Below are 23,592 nucleotides of genomic sequence, written 5' to 3' on the forward strand. Positions count from 1 at the left end.
GTGTGAATGACCAAACACTATACACAGATTGCTTGGAAAAAATACATATTCCAGATATTATAGGACCTGTCCTTGTATAACAGAGGCAGAAAGAATAGAACAACAAGTTTGGCCCAGTAAGGAGTGACAATTTTCAGATTGGTAATGAGAAATAGTAAAGACTTCAGAGATGAGCACTTGAAGATTTCTCCACAGTCGGCTTGTCTGCCCTTTGGCTCTGTTTTCTTTTTACTAATGCTTTGACATTAATGAGACAGATTGGAAATCCAGATCTTCTCAGTGAGACCTCCTTGTAGGTTAGATAAACTTGGATTGTGAGACTTCTTTCATATATTAAGATGTAGGGTTCCCTGGGGAGGTATTACAGTGCCTTGTGTTCATCTTCCCCCATTCTCCATTTTTTCTTCTGTTTGTATCCTGCCGTGTAGTTAACTAAGGCTATGAAGGCCTTGAATCAAACTCTATACTAGAGGGTGATATAACCATTACTGCTGTGGAATTAGAGTGGATTGGGTGACATAGGACAGGAAGAAGAAACCTAATTTAGTAAACATTTCCAATACATGGAACAAATTTTTCAAAAGTACTTAAGTGACTTAAAACTTAATTTTTATTTTCAAAATTTACACTGCGCTGAAAATGAGCAAGTTTGTATTCTGTTTAGTCTCTTCCAGTATGAGTATGTGACATGAGGAGTGTGAAATTCAGTATCACTTTTATGACCATTTCACTTGGACTAGAAAGGATGAGTGTTATTTAGACTGAATCTGTGTATGTTATAACGCATATATATTACAAGCCAGGATGATCCAAATTATAGCCTGTATATTTGGCTTGTGGGATTGCACCACACAGGTTGCTGACTCTCTCTAGGAAGAGATGAGGAACTGCTATTTTAGCAGTAAACAAAACTTGCATGAATACTTGAATGGTTCCTTCTGTACCTGCTCTATCTGTAATATAGATTCTGTTTGCAACTGGATGGGAGATAGAGTGCCCAAGCCTGATTGAGGCAACTGTACTGCTGAAGTCGAGTCATTATGTGCTATGGCTTTTAAATTTGAAATATGGAATGTACTTTGATATTAAGTTCAAACATGTAAAGAATGTCTGGTCAGAGGAATCATTGGCTCAGCCCTTCGTATTTCTTTCACTTTTCTCTGAGTTGTACATCCACAAAAACCGTCTTGTAAATATATGTGGGGATTTTGGGGTTTTGTTTTTTTTTTATTTCAAGTAAAATAATGCAATACTGTGACATCTTTAACTGCTGTGGAATGAAACTCTAAATGAAGCACAAATGCACATTGTGCCAGTGTTGCCTTTTGTCTTCTCCATGGCCTCCGTCCTTCTTCAGCATATGGCACTGGCTCTTTTGATCCTACCATGAGCCAGTTCAAGGAGCTAGACTGGCCAAACCTAATTCTTCTCTCCATTCCTTCCCCCTTCTTTATATCCTGTTACTCCTCCCCCAAACAAGCAACTAACTCCAGACTGGTTTAGTGCCCTGAGCACTAATGGAGTGTCAGCACTGTTGGCAAAGAGTAAAGGATAGGACTATGGAACAGAAATATAACGCCTGAAATTGAAAAATTGAAGCAAAAATGTGAAACTTTGTTGCTAAGACAGTTTTAGCTTTAGCACTGTAGTCTGTACTCTTTGCAGACAGATCTGTATGTTTCAGAGTGAAAAATTCTCTACCATGTGTAGCAGAACTCAAGAGAAGATTTTGCTGACATACATTGAAAAAATTATTATTTTATCTTAAATTTATTAATCTACCTAGTGTAACAACCCACATTTATATTTCTATTCTCATGACTTATCTTTTGAATTTTAAATGTGACTATATGGATTTTTATTTCTATTTAATTTTCTCTGTGAAAATATTGCTACTAGTATTAAATAACATCAGTAGCTTACTAGAAGTGCTGTCAGACAGCTTACAGACCTGAATGATGATTTCTTGATAATTTCACATTGACAGAAAACGTCCACATACTTGATGCATGTTTTGCATATGAAATATGTAGTATCAGAGAGGAAGAATCCATTGTGTTTAGTAAAGTAATTTTAGAATTATTATTTAGCCCATAATTATAAAAGAAGTGAAATATGTTTCAGATTATCTGCATTGTTACTCAGTAAAATTTGTCTTATCTGGATAGTGATCTTTTTCCTTTTTGTAAAATATTTTTCTTAGTTCATTTTTCTTTTTCTAGATCGTAGCAAAGCTGAGATGGATCTGAAGGAGTTGAGCGAGTCAGTCCAACAGCAGACCACTCCTGTGCAACTCATTTCACCCAAACGACAGATACGTAGTAGGTTCCAGCTTAATCTTGACAAGACAATAGAGAGTTGTAAAGCACAACTTGGTAAGTATAACTCAAGAATACAATGGACATCTGAAAGATACACTTGAGAAAATTTTGAATTGGAGTTTAAAAGAAGTTTTCAAATAGTAAAACCTTAAGTATTTTATGCATTAAAACAAGAGTAGAGGATATTTGAACTCTTTGAGGCAAGTAGAATGCACTGAACTAGTTTAATACAGTGAGACCTGATGTTTCAAATTTTTGTCAAAAAGCTTACATCTTTTAATCTGTTTTTGTATAGTTCTGATGTAGATAGTATGACAGAATTATAGTCTTACTATTTGCTTTGTAAATTGAAAAATTCAGGAACTGTACCTAACTTAGCTGCACAAATTAGTATATCCAGTCACACAGGAGCTGAGTGCTGTTAGAAACATCAGTGTTGTCTAGCACTTAAAGACTTTCTAGGCACTAAAAAGATAAAAGATTCTCCTCACAAAACTTATATAGTCTAAAATTGATTCTGCAAACATGCATGCAAATAACTTTAATCAGGTCAATAGTGTTAGTGATTTTAAGGTGGTTTCTTGCAGATAAAAATAATTCCTCTTTGTATTTGCCAGCATTGGTCCCAAGTTGAACAAAACAGCTTGCAGGTAGTGGAAAAAAGCAATGAAAGGAGGGCCATTGAATGAAATAAAACTATGAATTGGAATATGTGGAAGGTAATTCTTATACATTCTGGTATTGAGATAGGGCACTAAGGGAAGTGTTTATAGCTTAAGGACTGACAGTTAAGATAATGGTATGTATACACTTTGTTCCAGTATATAGAGTATTTTTTTTGTAATGTCAGTCAGTCTGATGTCAGCATGGAATGTACTTTCCTCCCCACAATTAGGAATAAATGAAATATCTGAAGCTGTTTATACTGCAGTAGAACACAGTGACTCTGAGGATTCTGAAAAATCCGACACCAGTGACAGTGAATATAGTGACGAGGATCAGAAATCGAAGAATGATCAAGACGATGGAGAGGACAAGGAAGGTACAAGAAGTGACAAAGAATCATTGAGCTTGAAAAAAAAAACTAAGCCCCCAGCACAGAATGAAGACAAGGAGGAACTTAAAAGCACAAGTCCAGAAGCGGAGAAAACAGATGACCTGGTCAAAGAAAAGGCAATTACAGACACTGAAAAAGAATTTTCTGAAAAGGGAAAAAGTTTACATCATTCTACAAAAGAAAAACTGAAAGGTAAAGATGAAACAGACTCTCCAACTGTGCATCTAGGACTGGACTCTGATTCTGAGAGTGAACTTGTCATCGATCTAGGAGATGATCATTGTGGCCGTGAAGGAAGGAAACCCAAGAAAGAATCTAAAGAACCTCCTCCTAAACAAGATGGTAGGATGAAATTCTTTCCTTCTTTTTTCTCTTCTGTACTATAGGGCTGTTATTGAAGCCAGAGCTGTTAGCTTTATTTTTGCATTAAGTTGTTAAAAATATCTGTTCTAAAACAGTTTTTTGAATGATTTTCCATTCTTTTTGGCTATGAAAAAAGTTTTCAATTCCCACTATAGTTTCTGGTTTAAATAAAATACGTTTCATTGAGTTTCCTTTCAGCAACATAGAACTATAAATATCCATAATATTTGTTCTGTCACAAATTTAGAATTTATTTTGCAATTTTTATGATTTTCAGTTGAATCTTTATATTTCCATAGACATCCCAAAATCTCAGGTGTAGAAGTTGGAACTTACCAAACATACAAATTGCATAAGGTTCCACTGAAATCAATGTAAATGCTTTCAGTAATAATCAAAAGAACAGCTAAATCACATGTATTGTCCCCGAGATTGCTTTCCCCTTTTAGCAACACATAGAAACACTATCTCAATTAAGTAAAGTACTTCTGCTAAGCTTGTTCTGCATGTTAGCCTTTTGACAAAACAAAATAGAAAAAACAGATTTAAATGGTTAGATTGAAAAATATTTTATTCTTCATATAGCTTTCTCTTCTTGTCTATATTTTATAGCATGTTGGCTCAGTCATTTTATTTAAAAAAATGTTTTCAATCCATTTACCAAGCATACTTTAGAAGACAACTTAATGCTTCTGAATTTTGAATCTTAAATGGAATTTAATGGATAAATGTTATTATGAGATAATCAAGAGAACAGGCTTATCAACTAAAACCAGAATTGTAATTTTTGGGAGGTTTATATTGACTGATTCTTGTCTTCTTTAAAAATTTATTAAGCAAGGCAGCTTTATGAATTTCAAAACCACTGATTCATGTATTACTAGTGGCCTAAACCAGTGATGGTTGAAATAATAAGTAATCCTAAAATTTTGCTTTGATATAGAGGCAAAAGAATAATACATCTTCTGAGTGAAACTAAAAGTGGATTTAAATATTCGTATATATAGACCTATATGAATATATTCTAGACACAATTTGTGTCCTGTCCATGATTCCAAGGCCCCTACCTTTACTTGTGACTATCAGATATTAAAATACCTTGGTCCAGAAAAGAGATCTGATGCATGCAAATCTGAAGGTCTTTGCCCCCTTTCCAGAAACTTGTCAATGCAGCAGCCTTCTCTTTCAGACATGTTTTTCCTGGCCAGTTCCTAAATTGATCTGATATGTGGAACAGTCAGCTATAAACTCTGAAAGATTTCAAATAAACGTAGATATCTTAAATACACTGTATATTTCGTTTCCAGTGCCTTTCTTTGTAAAGTTTTTAGTATGCTATTCCTTCAGTTATTGTTCAGTCATTTTTCCTTTTGAATGTATTTTTCTCCTGAAAGAAATTGGGCTGACAGGTGTAAGTGGTAACCCAGAAACATCCTAACAAATGCTGACCTCTCACATATCTTCCAAAGGAGGTCAGGCTAGTTTTCTGGGTTTTGTACTTTTTGTTGTGTCACTTCATGACTAGTGCTTCTGAATTGCCACCAACTTCAACTGGACTGAAATGAGTTTACTTGTAGAATATAGAAATGAGTTTACTTGTAGAATATCAATTGCCTTTTGAGGAAAATAATTCGAAGTAGACTGGAAGGTGCATATGGCTCTTCCAAAAATTAGATTAAAATTATGAATCAGATACATTGGTGAAAAGCTGGCATTACATTTTATGTTTGTTTAGTTGTAGGTAAAACTCCGCCTTCCTCCAGTGCAAGCACCCAGCCTCTACCAGAAACTCCAGTACTTACCCGCTCTGCATCCCAGACTCCACCAGCTGGTGTGACAGCAACTGCTAGTGCTTCTTCTACTGTTAGTGCTCCATCTGCAGCCACTGGAAGCCCTGTGAAAAAGCAGAGGCTTCTGCTGCCTAAGGAAACTGCCCCTGCTGTGCAGCGTGTAGTGTGGAATTCTTCAAATAAATTTCAGACATCTTCTCAGAAATGGCACATGCAGAAGGTGCAGAGACAGCAGCAACAGCAGCAGAGCCAGCAGTCTCAGTCACAGCAACCTCAGTCCTCTCAAGGGACAAGATATCAGACAAGACAAGCAGTTAAAGGTATACACTTTCTAACTCAATGTGCCTGTGATGCCATAATTCCCCAGTAGTGATCTCAGTGCTCCAAGGCTGCCTAACCAGGAGTTCTTCCATATAAACAAAATCTCAAAGTGTGGTTCTACTCTGATAAGTGACTTTAAAATACAACAACTTACTCACCATACCTGCTCTTTCTGGTGTGTATTTAGAGTCATGTCTCCTTATTTTCATGACAAAAAGTTTGTGTGTGTGTCTGTATAAAAATTTTTTGCCATTCTTAGCCATCACAGATTTGGGAGAGTGAACTGAGTTATTTTCTGGATTATATGATAAAAACATTAACTATTCCACTTGCATGATTACCACTGTCAGCTCAATATCTACAAACTGGATCCAGTTTTATCTGACAAGAAGCTCATCTGTACGGTTTTTCATAGAGTATAATTTGACAACAATGAAATTACCCAGGCTACATTTGTCTTTGAAATCCCTGTTGCTTAACTCTTAACAAGTCTTTGCTGCTAATTTACTGAGCAAACAGCCATGGCATTTTAGAATGTTTTCATAACTGTTTTCTTACCATCCCTTTGCTGGAGGTTTTGCTAAGAGTAGGCACATGGTAATATAAGCCCATGCTTCTATTGCTTCACTTCACAGAACAGCAACTTTATGTAAATCTAGCTTCATTTGTAATTTCAAGTTAATAAACTGAACTGTTTACCGGTGTGCCTGATGAATAGATACTCTCCATTCTGCTAACTCTGCTGGCCAGCCAGTGATTTCATACAGAAGAGAGGTTTAGGTAATGGGTCACATACAAATGTTTACCAGAGGCATGTTTCTATGGTCCCAAACTGCTTTTGTGACTCTCATTAAGAAGTGTTGAAGAAGCGGTATCCTTCTACTTGCAGACTACACAGATTTGATACAGAAATATTCAGTGAGAAAAATAAATGCGAAACTTGGTGATGTCTAAAATTTTTTAAAAAAAAATATTTAAGACAGATAAGTCATTAGGGATGAAAAGATGAGGGCTTTTGCATTTGGTTTGTACTCTCATTTTTTAATTACTCACTGTTTAAGATTATTTGAAATATTGACCAAAGATGAGAAAACTTTTCTTATCCTGTTTGAGTTAACACAATTAATAACTTCTTTGCTTTAATGAGTTAATTTAATGTTGCATTCCTTGCTCTGCAGCCAACCAAAGGCTAATGCTGATCTGGATATATGTATATTAAACATGTCGCAACACTAATAATAATGAGTAGCGTTAATAACAAAAGAATGGGAATAACACCAGGAGGTATTTAAGTAGGCTTTCTTCAACAGTGGCTCACTAAACCTGGTTTAAAAGCAAAAAGAAAAGAAATTCAATAATGTTTCAAAATTATGGAAAATGAAAATGTCAATGTCTAACTTACGCTCATATGTATGGTATTAGTTGGGAGTTCTCCAAATTGAGAGGTTAGGAAGTAAATTCCTAGGAAGTGGGATGGAAAAGTCCCAAAATGTGAGGAATAGAGATCTAAGGGAGACTTTTGCATTGGCCAGTCTAAAATAATAAGTTTCAAAGATATATTTGCTTCATTACCTTTAAGCCTTATAATTATCTACAAGTTCAGTGGCTGGGCACTGTATAATTAATTGATTAAATGGCACCATTGTGTAAATAATGTAAGTCTTTGAAATGGTTAGGTGCACACATTTAAGTTAGACATTAAAGTTAGAAGTTTGCCTATTTATTTTAATTGTTTATGTGATTGATCCACTGTATGTTCTCCTTTCTTAGCTGTGCAGCAAAAAGAGATCACCCAGAGCACTTCCACATCCACTATAACCTTGGTTACAAGTACTCAACCTATTTCTATGGTTACCAGTTCTGGATCTGCAAGTACGCTCTCTTCCTCAGTTAATACAGACTTGCCAATTGCGACAGCTTCAGCTGATGTGGCTGCAGACATTGCTAAATACACTAGCAAAGTAAGTTCTTGAGCAAGGTTTTCCTGCAGTTTTATTTTGAAGTGAACTTTCACATTTTTGACATTGCAAATTCTGAAATAACTTTATTTTCAGGTTGTCATATATTGCAAATTCATTCTACTAGGTAGGAACAGCTAGATTTTGGCAAAAGTTCTGAACCATCTTTTCAGAGCTGGCTGAATGCTGCCGTTCCAAGCTGGAGTGTGTATGTGATAGGCTTCAGCTGCTCAGACACTTTAGACCTTTTCCTTCTCATGTTCCCTCATTGCTGCTTCTTATTTACATTGCATTGTGTTTTGGACCATTTTCTGCGTTTTCTCCTAAAGGTGTAGATATCCCCTCAGCATCAGATTTACAGTGAACATGAATATTTCTTCATCTGTGTCCAGTAACACATATACAAATATGTAGTTTTGGTTTAGAACGCTGTATAGCTTCATCAGATGGTAACTTGTCATAAGTGTGTAATCATGTATTAAAACAGAAGCTAAGTTGTTAAAGAGAAGACGTGGTGTAATACTTTTCTCATAATAGTGACAGTGAGGGATTGGACATTAGCTTTTCATATACTCTCTTAGACCTTTAAATTAAAAAATCAAGGCAAATACTATGTAAGGAAATAAAGTTGAGTACTCAGGCATTAAAAGCACCAGAATTAATCTTGGCTATCAACTTTCAATGTTCTTACTCAACCATATGGTCTTGCTGGGGTTGTCAGTGGTTAGCAATGTCAGTAAATGTCTTGGTTTTTTTTGGTTTTTTTTTTTAATTTTTTTTTTTGCATTGAGTTTCTTCTCCAAACTTATGGTTATATTCTTTTGTTCGTAAATTATATCAATGGGAATTTCTTGGAAAAGTAGAAGGTCAAGCAGTTCACTAGTTCAGGACACTTGAAAATCAGAGTCCTGATCAAAAATGTTGTTTTCTACCTTCTAAATAGTCCTCTAAAAGTAGACCCAAATCAATACACAGAAAGATAAGGGGCATTGTTGATAAGTAATATAAGTTCACATTAGAGTGGTTGAAAGAAAGTGAAAGTGGGTATCTATTGAAATATATATCAAAGAATTTCTTTTTTTCATTTTGTCTTTCAGATGATGGATGCCATCAAAGGAACAATGACTGAAATATATAATGATCTTTCAAAAAATACTACTGGAAGTACAATAGCTGAGGTTAGTGTAAAATAAAAAAAATAAAATAATACTGCTTGTATTTTAACTTTGAAAGTTGCAAAATAGTATTTTTACATATAAAAGTACCATATAAATATACCTGCAAAGTACTATAAATTGAGACTGTCTAGAGATCCTAATTTCTATTCTGTTTTAGAAATAATGATTACAGTGGTAGAGAAAAACACTGAAGAAATATCAGATGGGCTCTATGAGATAAGCAGCAAGAACAGTAAGCCATCAAGCCCAAATCCTTAACGCTTCTGTTGAGGATTTAATTTTGTGTCACCTTGTTTAAAATCAGAAATGAAGTAGTATTTTTGAAAGTGTCATTTTTTTAAAGCATGTATTTGTCCACCAGAGGAAGAAGATTTGAATTTACTTGTAGTGCAGTAGCTTATTCCAGTTATGTGATTATGACCATAGTGTTTAATACTTTAAAAAAATATTTTTAATACTTTTTGCATTTTTTATGAAATGCTGTACTTTGCTTTTAATTGTCTCCAAAGGTAGTACTTAGTATCTTTTAAGTGTTTTCTTTAAATTTGGAAAAAGCAGATTAAGCGGTGTAAACTAAGTTCAGATGTGAACAAATAAAGCTCAGAGTTAATAGTGTGATGGTTTGTTTGCTTGCTTTAACCAAAATAAGGATGTCACCATTTTGAGCAACGATATTTCTATTCTCAATCCACAGTGAAGGAAAAAATTGCTTCCCTAGTTAAAAAAGAAAAAAAAAAAAGAAAAAAAAAAAAAAAGAAATGTCATCCTAATACATGCAAGCAAGACTGAGGAATAGGATTTGATTCCAGTCAGAGAAATTTGAGACGAGTAATTTCAGAGGAAGCAAGAGCAAGTTAATAGAAGGCTTTTTGATTTAAAAAATCCTGTACTTTTTATGGTAGGAAAATCTAGCAAACAAATATTTAGAATACTTCAGACTTTGGTTTGGTCTTGTCCTCATATTAATACGAAGGAGCCTTGATGTAAGTGATGATCAGGCTCTTTCCTTTGGGCATGTTTTTCTGTATAATATCTATGTGTTATACACTGCACCCTGTTTATTATTACTAACTATTGAATTTTTAATATTTAGATTCGGCGTTTGAGGATTGAAATAGAAAAACTTCAATGGTTACATCAACAGGAGCTCTCTGAAATGAAGCATAACCTAGGTATGAAAATGGCAGTCCAAAATAAGTGTATCAGTCCAAATGCTTGTAGGATGTAGTATGTATTTCCTTCATCATATGATACTACAAAATGTCCAAGTGAAGGACATAAAACCTTATATAACGTGCTGCACTGATGTTAGTGGACACCTTTTGAGTATGTACACAGTTACTTCTGTCTGTGCATCGTAAGCAACAAGTGTTCAGCCCTCTGAGACAAATTTAGGCTAAAGAGAGCTTTTGATAGGACAGAATAACTATTTTATGCATCATTGGATAATCCCCTCTTCATGAGATATTTTATGCTGATTACTACATTCTAAATCTCCTATGAACCAGGTTCTGTTGATATAGCCACTGGGGGAACCTGCTTCCTCTGGTATCTTTGGAGATTGTAGCTGACATTTTGGTTCAGATCAGCTGTTGATGTATACACTTATTTAAAGTGAATAGTCAACCTTGACTCAAACTTGATGCCTTGACTGTCAGTGAAATAAATTCAAAATACTACCTTAAACAGATAAAAGAATATTCCTCCTAGGAGGGGGATTTTCATCTCTACATTCACTCAACCATACGGGCAGGAAATGAAACATTTATTAAAATGTGATTCCTCTTAAATTATCTTTATTTAATGCACTGACTGTGGGAAGAATGTTGCAATGGAGTGATCAAGTCTTCTTTAAGGTACATGCAGTCCAAACAGCCTTAGGACGGTGTAATATGGTGTCCTTGTCCACTTTTTGACTTTTTGCAGAGCGTATCTGGAATGGAAGTGAATCAAGGGCTGAATAACTCCATTTGCAGACTCATGTCTTTGGTTTCTTACAACATTTTGCTCTTTCAAATCAGGGTAGACCAGTTTTTCCACTGCTGCAGTCCAGTTACAGCCATGTCCAGAATTACTTGGGTATGGCAACAACTTGTCTGCAACTCACAGAACTGAGTGTCTAGGTGTGCTCAGAAATAAAAGAAAAATCCTCGAAACCCTTTGTCACCAGTCTTAAGCTACTGATTTAAATAAACACCTTTAATGGTGTTTTGAAAGTATGTCAGTTTTTTTCAGAAGACGCAAAGATTCATCCTGAGTCAAGGTGGCTAGAACTGGAATGCTTTATTTGTATTTGCCCACTTTCTTGAAGATTCTGTCAAGCTCTTTCACTCATGGTCACTCACAGTGGCTGAGGTATCAGTTCATAACTGCATTAATAGTGGATGGTTCTCAGAGCAATCCTGAAGTAAGGCTCAAATTTACAGCTTTATTTACGTAGTAATGAGTTCTTGCCACTTTGTCAGTGTCCCTCTTGGAACTTTCACATTTTTCTTTGTAAAGAAACCAAGATACAGTGAAAAATTGATTCACTGTTATTTATGAGAAAAGAGAAGAAATATAGTTCTCTATATTTTCTGACTATTGAAGAACAACAAAAGTTTGGGCTTGTAAAGACAAAGTACGTTAGCAGCAGCTGCATACATCCTTTTTGTGTTTATGCTGCACCTAGTGCACCTGGATTCTGATCCTTTGTGGGACATCTAGAACTAAAGTGTTAAACGGAAGTTAATGGTTAAGGGTAAAAATCACATTGCCAGAATAAGGAAGGAAGATGGAAGACTTTCATTTGTTGACTAGGTATGAAGCAGAGATGCCCAAGCTCAGGGAACATTTTGATTGTTAGTTTCAATTTCATGTTGTCTTTAAACTCATGAAAATTATTGTTTTGCACCTTGCTGTTGGGGGGCAGAAAATGTAAAACTCATCTTCCTTTGCGTTTTGAGTAGAACTGACAATGGCTGAAATGCGTCAGAGTCTAGAACAAGAACGAGATCGTTTGATTGCTGAGGTGAAGAAGCAGCTGGAATTGGAAAAGCAGCAAGCAGTGGATGAAACAAAAAAGAAGCAGTGGTGTGCCAACTGCAAGAAAGAGGCCATTTTTTATTGCTGTTGGAATACTAGCTACTGTGACTATCCCTGCCAACAAGCTCACTGGCCTGAGCATATGAAATCTTGCACACAGTCAGGTAATCTTGCTCTGGGTTGCTGGTTTCACAGCTGAGGAGGTTGGGGTGGGTGGAATACACAGTGGCTCAACATTCTTCATTTGCATGGATGCAGATGTGCCTGTGAAGAGTGACTGTGGACTGGTACACACAAGTAGTGGCTATTTTCTTTTTTTTTCCCTTTATTTTAGCTACTGCAACACAGCAAGAAACAGATACTGAAATTAGCACAGAAACATTAAATAAATCATCCCAGCCCAGTTCAAGTGTGCAGCCTACACCCACAGAAACAGCCAGCACCCCTAAGGAAAAGGAAGGTTCAGCTGATAAAAGCAAAGAGAGTGTTACAGTGAGTATCATTGTGGTCACTTGAAACAAAAATAGTATGTAAGATTTCTCTGAAACCTACCCCTAAAGGCTTCCCTGGATCAGCCAGGAATTTATGATATTTGCGTATTTAAGAGAGTGTGATTTGGGGAGTGAGATAGGGAGTTGTGGGGTTTTTTTCTTCATCTTGGAAAAAAAATCTTCTGTCCTCTGGGAACACCCTTTCCCCTTTACTCATTCCCAATAAAACCTTGTGTTGGCTTGACTCATCCTTCCAGCCAAAGGGGACTGGACCTCTTTCTCTCTCTCTCTCCAGGACCCATCAGTGTAGCTTCTGGTCTGGATCTTTCGATACAAGTTGCCTTCTGATAAGCAATACTGACTGCAGCACTTCCAAGCCCTTCTTGCCTGGGGGTTCAGAGGCCAAGCTCAAGACCTGCATTCAAATCAACTTACTTTATCACAACAGACTGCCACTAGGGTACCACAATGTTCCATAACACTGATACAACAATTCACCTGGATCTACAGTTAACGGAGGAGTGTGCAGTTACGAAATCCTCCGTATGATAGTATTCAGTAGGCAAGGATGAGCGAATGCTCTAATAAAAGGGACTTAACATTGCATATGTAGAAAATGTTTATAGAGAAGATTCTGCTTTATAGGTAGGGCTTGACTATTAGCAATTTCAGCATTGTTTTTCTTCTGCCCTTGCAAGTTTTATTAAATGAAAACTTTTAGGGGGGGGCTGATCCTTCAAACCCTTACACATGATCCCCCACATCAGTAGGAGCCTTGTTGTATTTTAAAATATTAAAAGCAAACTAATTTTGTAGTATTGTGATTCCAGCATGATGTCTCATTGAGATAGTCCTATAGAATTGGGAAGCATAGTAAACTAGAGAGCTGTGTTCATTTCTTAACACTTTTGCTACTGTCTGGTGTTAGATCTCTGGGCTTGACATGTCATCTAAGGGAGTAACTTGGGAAACAGATCTGAAGAGGGAAAAAGGATGTGCTGTCCACTGGAATGCTTTGGTGAAGTTAGTTAAACTCTGGCTCAGTCAATGTTCACATGCATTGTTTGTGGCAGCACAACCTTTGTTATTACTGGGGAAACAGGGCATGGGAGAAAATCAATTACCTAAAACTTTTGCCAGGGAATATTCCAGTTATACAAATCTGAAATTGCTTTCACATAGATGTTCTACCTGAAACATCATGCTGTATACATTGATCATGTTCATAGTTTGAATTTTGTTTTATTAACAAAGAAGTAACCTGTGAATTCATTAAGATGCAAATTTTTAACACAAACAAAACATCCAACATAAATTTCATATTATAATAACAACTAGGTGGAATTTATGTAAAAGCTGAGACTTCTACTGAGGTTGCCTGTGCTGTCTCTGCAGATAGCAACAGGTGTGACAAGCAACCAGCCTATAAAACTGGTCCAGGTACCGCAGACCACCACCTATATTCCAACTACTCAACCCACAATTGTAAGTACAATATCATCATTTAAAGTCTGCAGTAGTACTGTTCCTGGCATTACAATTGCTCAGTATTTCTGGGGGGTTGTCTCCATCTGCTGTTCTATCAAGATATGAATTCACTGGTATAGTCTCAACTTGCAGTGCAAAATGTCTTATTTTGCTGTGCAACATTCCACCCTTTCATTTCATCATTCATTATTACAAGGATTCAGAAATTGTCATTAAGTATAGCGAAGGCACTGAGGACAGTCAGACTTCCATGTTACATTATGATGTTAAGTATTTGTTTCTTTCATGTATATACTTGACCACAACATCATGTAAATATATAGAATTCATTTAAAATATATTTTAAATATCTTTTTGTCTATGTTATCCTAAAGAGATTTAATTAATTCTGAACTATGCTTGATACTCCTGTGACATCTCAGTAACTATGAACAAAAATACACATTCATCAGTAGTGTCTCTCCCATGCAGTCTTGCACATCAGGGTTATGAAATTATGAGAAATAGCATCAGAATCAGACCTGTTTTTTTCCATCAAAGACTTAACCAAGGAATTCCCTAGTGTCAGGCACAGGAAATGGGACAGAAATGAGTTTGATTTTTGTATTTTATGTACCATAATATCCCATTCTTTCAACTGGTCGTGTTCTGCGGTGCTCACTTCAGAGTCAGCATGGCATCTGAGCTGACATTCTTCTTACCAAAAGGAAAAATGCTGATACTGCACTGGTAACTGAACAGCGTGCTCTGTCTCGGTGGTGTGTTCAACAGAGAAGTCCATGTGTGGATAACTTCATTTTCTGACTGAAGTTAAGAGAATTTATAATAAGAACTATGTACTAATTTAACAGAGTGCTTTAATCATGCTGTGATTGTGAGGCCTAATTTGCTATAGTAATTACTCTGTCTCTCTCCTTGTGTAACCACACCCATATGTGCTTGTGCACACCCCTCCCACCCCCCCCCAGCTGCAGGACACATGTCTCTGAGTGTGTGTCTGTGAATACACACACATCCATACAGTATTTCATAGCCATTATATTCCACACAAATGTTATTGCTCTTAGTGGGGATCATGACTTTTCACATTCCTAGCAGCATTTTAACTCATTTTGTGTCAACTGAGAGCACTGTGCACCTTTGCAGCACTGGCCCTAAGTTGCTTGGACTGAATTACCATAACAACGCTTTATATGTGTTTTAAAATCGAATAGCAAACATCAAAGACGTTAGGCTCTTTTGTGAATAGCTGAGAGGTTGTAAGATCATAAAGTAGTTTTGTGTAATATTCAGAAAAATGGCAGTTACCTTCATCGGTTTTCTGTAACACGAAGCGTATTGAGTTATGTAAAGCATAATTGGAATGGCTGAAAGGTTTCAACCTTTATTTGTGCATGTTTAAAACTCTGTACACATTTGCATTAGTCTTGCACAGCTACAGACACCTCTGTATTCTAATGACTGCACGTGCAATTTAAATAATTTTAAACCTTAGTGCATGTTTAATATGTATGCAAAATGTACATATGTGTGAAACTGGCAGAGGTGGAAATTTACCTCTCAGGGAATGATCTTAACACATTTAAGGAGTCTTGCACATTCCATATCGCGATCGCTGTAAGAACTGAAAATTTTTTCATTTGTGTAACTGTGTCTATTTAACAGGCGACTGTGGCAACCTTAATTTCCCCACCTGTAGTACTAGCAGTGACCTACGTAATGGCGGCTTTAGGGTTCAATTTGCACTTTGTTTCCAACTAGGAATTTCTTCCTCTGAACAACTTCCAGTGTATCTTCTGGGTACCAGTTCCACTGAACCCTCTATGCACATCTGAAATCATTACACAATGGCAGTAATTTTGAATTTATTTAGCAAATTGGTTCCATGATTGGTTTTTATTCTTTCTGCAGTTAAAATAATGTAAAAAGATGCATTCATCATCTTTGCATTCCAGGGAATGGAATGAGTAGGCTTCTGGAAGGCATAGACTTTGTCTGATAAACGCTCTAGGCTGTAATACATCTCAGCAGGGATACTCACAATCTTTGTTGAATACCATTAAGATGCTAATGTGGTTTCTTACAACAGTGTGGGGAAACATCGGGCTTCAGTGAACTTGTATTTCTTCTTCCATGTTCTCTCTGGAATGTCACACTACCATCAGGGGGAAGATCTGTGCATCCCTTTCAGGTTCCTCAAGATCTCCCTTCCTGTTTCTTCCACAAAATATTGTGAACTGAAATGGATGCATTTGTTTGATCACCAGTTGTGCATCACTGGAATTATATCAAAACATACTTGCCGTTTGTATGGTACAGACATTTCTAGACTTTCTCACATTTTTGGAGGAAGGTCAAGATACAGACTTAAGATTCAATAAATCCTTTTCCAGATCTTCCAGAGTGATGTGACCTTGACCAGATTGTTTAACATTCTCGTGCCTTTGTCTCTACATCTGTAGCATCAATTACCACCTATAGAGATGTCCTGAAACTTCATTTGTCAAGATTTATAAATCATGATCTGTATGATGGAAGTGAAAAGTTTATTCTATATTAATATTTTTACAGGGTGTATAAGACAGTTCCCAGTAATGCTCATGTTTTTGTTCTTGATTTGTGCAAAAGTTAACTTAAGTACTTTTTGGTTCCAGTGGATATTCTTTGTTCTCTTCTGTGTAGACTGAATGCATGGGGGAGTTCCTTTTGGGGAAAAAGATTTAAGTAATGTGTGACAAGAATATACGTATAAACAAGGGTATTTTTGTACTTCAGTTTAATTTGTCAAAAACTTTTTCAAATAACAAAGGATTTTCTTAGCCCTTTTTCCTCTTCCTATGTATTAGTTTGGGGAGAATACGTAACTGGATGTAGTAACTATGAAAACCTAATTCTCCGAGCACAGGCAGAGTGTGTACAGTTAACTATAGGGCCGCCTGTCCCTGTAATTATATAGTAGTAACAATACTACAGGAAAACTCTTGGCTGTAGGAAAGTAATACACTACTTTCTACCCTGGAATGAGGTAATATTGCGGTAATAAAGGTATTAATTCTTGCACAAAATTGGAACTTGTTCTGGATTTTCCCTGGAAAATACATCTCTATGTCTGTGGTCATGTTTATGTGACCTTTAACATAACAATATTTTTCTCTTGGTTTTAATCCACAGACCATTCCTGTAGTGGTAAGTCCTTCTGCTGGGACAGTGGCAATGAGAACTGGAGTTCAGTATGTTCAGACCACAATGCCAGTCCAAGTACGAAGAGTCTAACTGCTAACAAGAAGTCCATACAATTGTTGGAATAAATAAATCTAATAGAAATGTGAAAAATAAACACAGTTCTTTGGATTAACCTCAAAGGTTCAGACTTTAGCTTTGTATATGTGTACAAAGCATTAATTACACTACATTAATGTAAAGCATTAGCGCTGGCTTAGAAGAGCTGAGGACACGTAAGATCCGTATTAAATCTATGCTCCTTTTGTAAATAATGTACAATTTGTGGATGTCATTGAAGTTAGAGTACCATCTCCTTTTTATATTTGTATTGACTTTAACTTATAAAGAGCGTTTGAAGTTGGAAAAGGAAGGTTTAAAACAGCCTTATCACAAGCTAACACTGAAAACTGGTCTTGGGAAACTGCAGTTACGCATCAAATAATATAATCGTGAGAATCTGAACAACTTGATTTGCATTTGGATTGAAAAAAACTTCTGCACTTTGAAACTCTTGTAGAATTTCTTTGAGCAACCAAGTGATGAAGGGTATCTTTTTTCAGTTAATTGTATTAGGCAAATTATAACATTTCCAATCTGTGGACCTGAAATCCATAAAGATTTATGTTGTTTTTCACAATGACCAGACTGTTAACATTGATATTGTTTACAGGTTAAAATTAAGTTAAAATTTCATTTGGTCTAATATCAGAAAAGTTGGAAAGTGTAATACCAGCTGGTTGTAGCATGATTTCTGATCATTGGTATCAAAGATTGGGAAAAGTAAAGTTTGTTCCTATGCTTTGCAGCTCAGTTTTCTTTTTTTTTTCTAAATCCTCTGAAAGGACTTTGAACAAGAACTAGGTGTGGAGAAAAACATGGAGCGGGAAACACAGGCAAAGGACTTTTGATGCTGGGCCAGAGCATGTGTTATTTATATGATGGAGTTTATGTTTTTATGTAAGCATGAAACAGTACAGTATGAGAGAAAGTAACCCCTGGAAATGCTGTCTGTTACACTTATGCTGTAGTACCATTTTGTATGTTGTGTAAAACGAAAGCATTGAACAAAGCAAAGGTGATGTATGTATATGAGAAAATTAATTGTATGATATCATTCCAGTACATTCTGTTGTACATTTTAGTCATGTTGATTTCTCCCATTGTTTATAAAAGAATGCGGTTTGTACAGTCTCCAGCTAGTACCCAGATTAGAGGGAAAAAGTATTAGAAGAAAAAAAAGCGAGAACAGAATATTCGTGAATTGCAGTTGTGTCAAAAATAGCCTAGCTGGCCTTATTTGTGAAGCATAATTGCTTTTAGCATATGGAAGTATTTTTTCACATTTTCTTTGTATAAAATTTGTATTAAACTTAAATATCTTTTTGACAATTGTGTTTCTTTGTGACTAAGGTGACACACACGATATTCTTTGGGTTCCTCCAGTTTTTCAAGAAACGTCACAATTTTTTTATTAAACTGTTTTAGAAAAATGCTCTGTGTTCCTGGATTTCCAGTTTCATTTCAATCTGGATGAATATTCATTTCTGCACAGGCTCCAGATCATAGATCATTTCACTTCTGTTGGGATCTTCTGTCTCAGAAGTGTGGGACCTTTGAATCCAAGCCTGTCAAATTTGAGAAAAAACAAAGCAGCGCTGGCAGTCTGGAGATGAGAAGCCATTGATGTGTACGCTCAGGAGTGTCCATTTTCTCTCAGTCTGAACAGCAGCAAAGGTCGATTGCTGCTTGTGTAACATTTATTCATTGGTTGGATTGGGGTTGGACCGATACTTGTAGTCTTGTTACGTGTATTTGTGGGTTAGAAATGGGGAGTTTCATGATGAGAACAATTGTAGCCCTCTAAGAGGGCAGGAATTGGGCAAGACTGCTTGCTGTGTGTGTCTGAACAGGGAGCTAATGAAATAGCTCACCTAAAAATCTTACTATGAATGTTGTCTTAAAGTTCCTGCTCCTGGAGTTACCTTGTTATGTGCATCTGTAAAGCGACTAAAGTGAATGTTCCCAGTGCTTCTGTTTAAAGAAAAGCACAAATCTTGAAAGCTTGAAACAATGTTTGGGCCTCCCCCATGTAGCTGGCATGCTGGTGTCACTGGGACAAGCTCTTGTGTTAGGGGGAGAAAGGAAAGAGATGGACAAGTCAAAAATCATTACAGGAAACCACACTGCTTTCCAAAGCCTCTTTCAGTCTATGTTTTTTTTTCTTTTAATGGGCATTATTTTTTCTATAAAACAGTTGTTTTCTTTCCTTGTGAGAAATAATAGGTGACCAAATCCTAGTAAAGACTTTTATAAAATAGTAACTCCCAACAAGAGTTATCAGGTCAAGATCAAAGTATCATCTTGGATGTTTTGGTGACTGTATTTTTTTCCACATTTTAGCTAGTTATGGTATAAAGTTCATTGCTTTTCTGAAGATTGTTTTGCATTAACTGAAGTGAAGGAAGAGCACATCTCTGGCTTGGATGTTATGGGAGGAGATGACACTGATGTGATATGAATTTAAAAGATGATAGGCTGTGACTTTATTTAATGTACGATTGAATTCCATGACCAGGCATGAGCTGCATCCATCGGCTGTGTCTGGAGTTTCCCTCTCCCCTGGGTAGTGTATTCCTTGTTTATTTCAGATACGAGTATTTTGGGGAAAAACTACTGTGCTGGGTCTGGAATTTTTACCTCTTTCTGATGGTGGTGGTTCATCAGTGTGGTACCTGTCTCAGTCCTGGATTGAAGACAGAGTCTGGCTGGCCGTCCTTTCATCGTCTGGCTGCAAAGGGTGATGCTGATGAGCAGGGGTTGAGTTGATGGGGGCTGGGGGTAGTAAATTGTAAATAATGAAAAGTCTCTTTGGCCATATAGCACCCTGGGAAAACTTGTTTTCACCCTTCAGCTACAAGCACTGCTGTCCCTTGGGTTTGCCATCCTCTGTTTTAACCTACTGAAAGACCTGTGGGCATATTACTGCTGATTCCTCTGGTTTTGGGGACAAAATTAACTTGTCTTGGGGTTTGAGCTTAGAAATCTCTGTATTATTATTATTATATTATTATTATTATTATTATCTTCCATTATCATGTGGGCCTTCAGTTAGAAAGAAAGAGGGGAGGTTGACACTGGTGTTCCTTATCTGGGCCAGTCAACTCCAAAGCTGTATCGAGTGGTGGCAGTGTTCTCCTAGTTTTAGTGTTACTTCAGGAAGGCAGGAGCTAATACCGCATTCAGGGTGCCCTGAGGTTTCGGTTTAGCCCCCAAAATGGTAAAGCAAAAGGCAGTCTTAGAAAAGGAGCCGCAATAGCAGCTCCATTACATTCCTCTCTGAGGCAGTGCTCGTAGGGCCCAGAGGTGACGGGAAAAGCAACAGTGGCTGTTTCTGATCCCTGTCTGCTGGGAGAATTCCTCGACTCCTCATTCCCAGTGACAACACAGGTCATGAATCGGTCTTCATTTCTGAATGACCTTTGTTGTGGTCGCGAGTTTTCCAGTAAGCGTGTTGCTGCTTTTGTTATTTCTCATTGTAAGTGTTCAGTACGTTCCCCGTTCTCAGGATAAAAGACCTCCACAACTGCATTTGCTATTGCTCTTTGCTCATTTTTCAACACCATCGGTAGCTGAAGCTTAGGAAGCGGTAAAGAATCTCCAGGTTTTGTTCTGCTCACATTTTACATATTGAAATAAATGGTATTTTTTTTATCACATTTTGTCTGTTAAAAATAAACTTTTATCTTCTCACTTAGAATCCTGGCATGCAAGAAACCTTATGGTGAAAAGCAGAAGAGAAAGGACACTGTGAATTACTATGATAAATTTTTGCACAGTACCTTGTCAGCCTGTTGAGTATTATTAGATACGAAGCTCTGGTCATGCTGAAGCTAATTAAAACTTCAGGGATAAAACCTTGGCTCTGATGAAGCCTACAGTGTATTACTTAAGAACAACTACAGTAAGTGAGGAAGGTCCTTACCTGAGAGAGATGATGGAGAAACACCAGAAGAGAAGGAAAAGGTAACACAGCAACATTAAACACTCTTAGGAAAAGCAGGAAGAATTGCTCTGGCCCTTAGAACCCCCTTCTTGGGACGACAGGCCACAGCACACGTGCATGAAGTAATTCCTCTCTGTGTAGCTGCGGCGTCTCAACTAACTGCAGCAGGCCCTCCGCACGTGTGGTGTTCTCACAGCAACAAATCCCGCTGTGTACTTACAGTAGAGCAGCATTTGAAACTCCATCCTTTCTAAAAAGTGTGTAACAAGTGAATTACTGCCTTTAATTTCATAATACAGTAATGCAAGGATGAACTGGGTCAGATTTTTCTCGTCTCAGAGAAATTTCTGGCCCAAACATGCAATCTAAATTATCCAAATTTTTCATTCATTTTTGTAGGAAATTATTGACAATGCAAACAGGAAACATGCTGTAAGCCTGCAATAGCCCGGAAAGTACCTTTGAAGTGCTGTAAAGTATTTTAAAACCAGTTTGCAGTGTGTGCCTTTGCTGTTAACTGCAATCCAATCTCTCGTATAGAAGACAAAAGACTCAGCCTGCCTTGTGCTGTTGGGGGGAAGAAAACCCCTAACACCCCCAGTCAGCAGCTGCTCCTGAGGAAAAACCGGAATCTGGTTTCCCTCCTCCTGGCAGCCTTGCCCCATCAAGGGGGGGGAGGCTTTTTGCCATTTCTAAGGGGATCCTCAGCATTTGGACGTTGTGTATTAGAGGTTCAGACACTAATTTACTGAACATTTTTTTGACAGAACAGATTTTGGTATCAGCTATACATTTTAATAATGGTACTAACATGACTTGCTTGGTTTGTTCACCCTGGAGTCAGCTACACTGCAACTTATTTGGGAACCTTGTCACATGATAGTTGTACTCCAGTCTGGTTAGGGGTGTGGCTAAGCAAGGGTTTATGCTGCAACAATGTAGGAATACATAAAAGCCCAGGTGAGTATGTGTGTGTGAGCTCTTGCTGTAGTGAGAGATGACCATGGGCCACAATGACTGGAAGAAAGTGGTACACCTGTCTGCCAAACAAGTGTCTAATGCTGGTGTACAGCACCCTCATCAGCTGTGTTACCTGTGGGTAAGGAAAAAGGAATATGGAGACATCACTTACAGCAGTGGTATGTGGAGCACGAGCAGGCACTAACAGAGAACAGGCTTCTGCCAAGAACTTTGGAGACAAACGAGAGCTTGAGAATCTTTAAATACATTCAGAAAGCAAAAAAAACTTCCTAAGAAGCTTTAAAAAAAAAATCAGTACTCAGATAATTGACTCAATTAAGGCAGGTGTTAAATTTGGAATTTCAAGGAAGAGCAATTAGCTGATTGACAGGGTGTTAAAAGCTGAAGTTGTGCTTTCCTGGGAGTCTGCCATCCCTGGCATTTGTTCCTCTGTGAAAGGCTTTATTTACAGGTGTGCTTATCTTGCAAGCAGCTGTCAATTCGCCATTGAGTTTGATTTCCGTGACTTGTGATAGAACTTCCTATTTGTGACAGTCTTACAGCTGGAAAACCTTGAGGGAAAAATTCTGCCAGGCTTGCTTCTCAGCAGGCCCGGAGACAGGCAACACCTCTGTGAGAAAAAAATCCCGTTTTGTTTTGTGTTGTGCCCAGCCCAGAGAGCAGCTCTTTGCAAATGCCTCCAAAGCACGTACTTAAAGGATGTTTTTGTTCATGGCTGCTGTTGACAAGTATAGCTGACATGGTGTACAGCTGCTGCATGGCTGCTCCCTTTGAGCCAAAGACTGAGATCAGATTATTTTGAGATCAGATTTTCTGCTTTAGTCCGGCAGAAAATCCCCTCTCAGATCTAGCAATGAATCGGGTTCCCGAGGTAAATGTTTTCAGACTTTAGGAGTATTACTCAGGCTTGTGTAGCACTTCTGTCACACTTGTGTAACCGTTACTTGTTTGATCTTGATTCACACGTGATAGGTAAGGGGATTGTAGTACTTGCTGCTCTAACCCCTTGTTCCAGTGAGGCTCTGAGCCTTCTGAGGTTATTTGGTGCCACAGCAAGCAAGAGTGAGCAGTTTTGAAGGTCAGTTAGATATTCCTCCAGGCCCAGAGAATTTAAATATTTTGACAGCAAGAATTAACAGGCCAGCTCAGCAGAAATCCTAAAGCTGAAGCTTACTTGTAGATGCATTTATTTACATAAAAATAAATATGCACAGCTGCAGTATTTGCTTGTTCTTTATCTTCCTTTGCAGGACAAGTCAGATTTACCGAGTGCCCACGCTCTCTCCCAGCAGACACAGTCACTGTCTTTAGTCTCTGCCCCACCAACAGAAAGAACAGCGGGCTACAGACTCCATTTTGCACCCAAGGGGCCCTGTTCAGAGTCCTTCTAGCCTA

The 23,592-nt window shown here is 37.4% G+C and overlaps 1 protein-coding gene across 6 annotated transcripts in view; it reads left to right on the forward strand.

Annotated features, from left to right (window-relative positions):
* ZMYND8 (zinc finger MYND-type containing 8) overlaps nucleotides 1–18,621 on the forward strand; it is a 56,048-nt gene extending 37,427 nt beyond the window's left edge. Inside the window, exons 13-22 of one of the 6 annotated variants that reach the window (XR_011049489.1) lie at nucleotides 2,223–2,375; nucleotides 3,217–3,720; nucleotides 5,477–5,851; nucleotides 7,623–7,813; nucleotides 8,908–8,988; nucleotides 10,082–10,160; nucleotides 11,937–12,176; nucleotides 12,347–12,504; nucleotides 12,799–12,963; nucleotides 13,899–13,954. Coding sequence is in view for 5 of the 6 variants with exons in the window: in XM_068416040.1 (XP_068272141.1) it covers nucleotides 2,223–2,375; nucleotides 3,217–3,720; nucleotides 5,477–5,851; nucleotides 7,623–7,813; nucleotides 8,908–8,988; nucleotides 10,082–10,160; nucleotides 11,937–12,176; nucleotides 12,347–12,504; nucleotides 13,899–14,096 (1,979 nt within the window). In the remaining variant the exon portion in view is untranslated. Of the gene's footprint in view, nucleotides 1–2,222; nucleotides 2,376–3,216; nucleotides 3,721–5,476; nucleotides 5,852–7,622; nucleotides 7,814–8,907; nucleotides 8,989–10,081; nucleotides 10,161–11,936; nucleotides 12,177–12,346; nucleotides 12,505–12,798; nucleotides 14,198–17,162 lie in introns of those variants that run through there. The other 5 variants (XM_068416038.1, XM_068416041.1, XM_068416039.1 and 2 more) reach the window with 5 other exon arrangements.
* The last annotated feature ends 4,971 nt before the right edge of the window (nucleotides 18,622–23,592 follow it).

The sequence above is a fragment of the Nyctibius grandis genome, chromosome 19 (assembly GCF_013368605.1).
Source record: "Nyctibius grandis isolate bNycGra1 chromosome 19, bNycGra1.pri, whole genome shotgun sequence".
Taxonomy (NCBI): domain Eukaryota; kingdom Metazoa; phylum Chordata; class Aves; order Nyctibiiformes; family Nyctibiidae; genus Nyctibius; species Nyctibius grandis.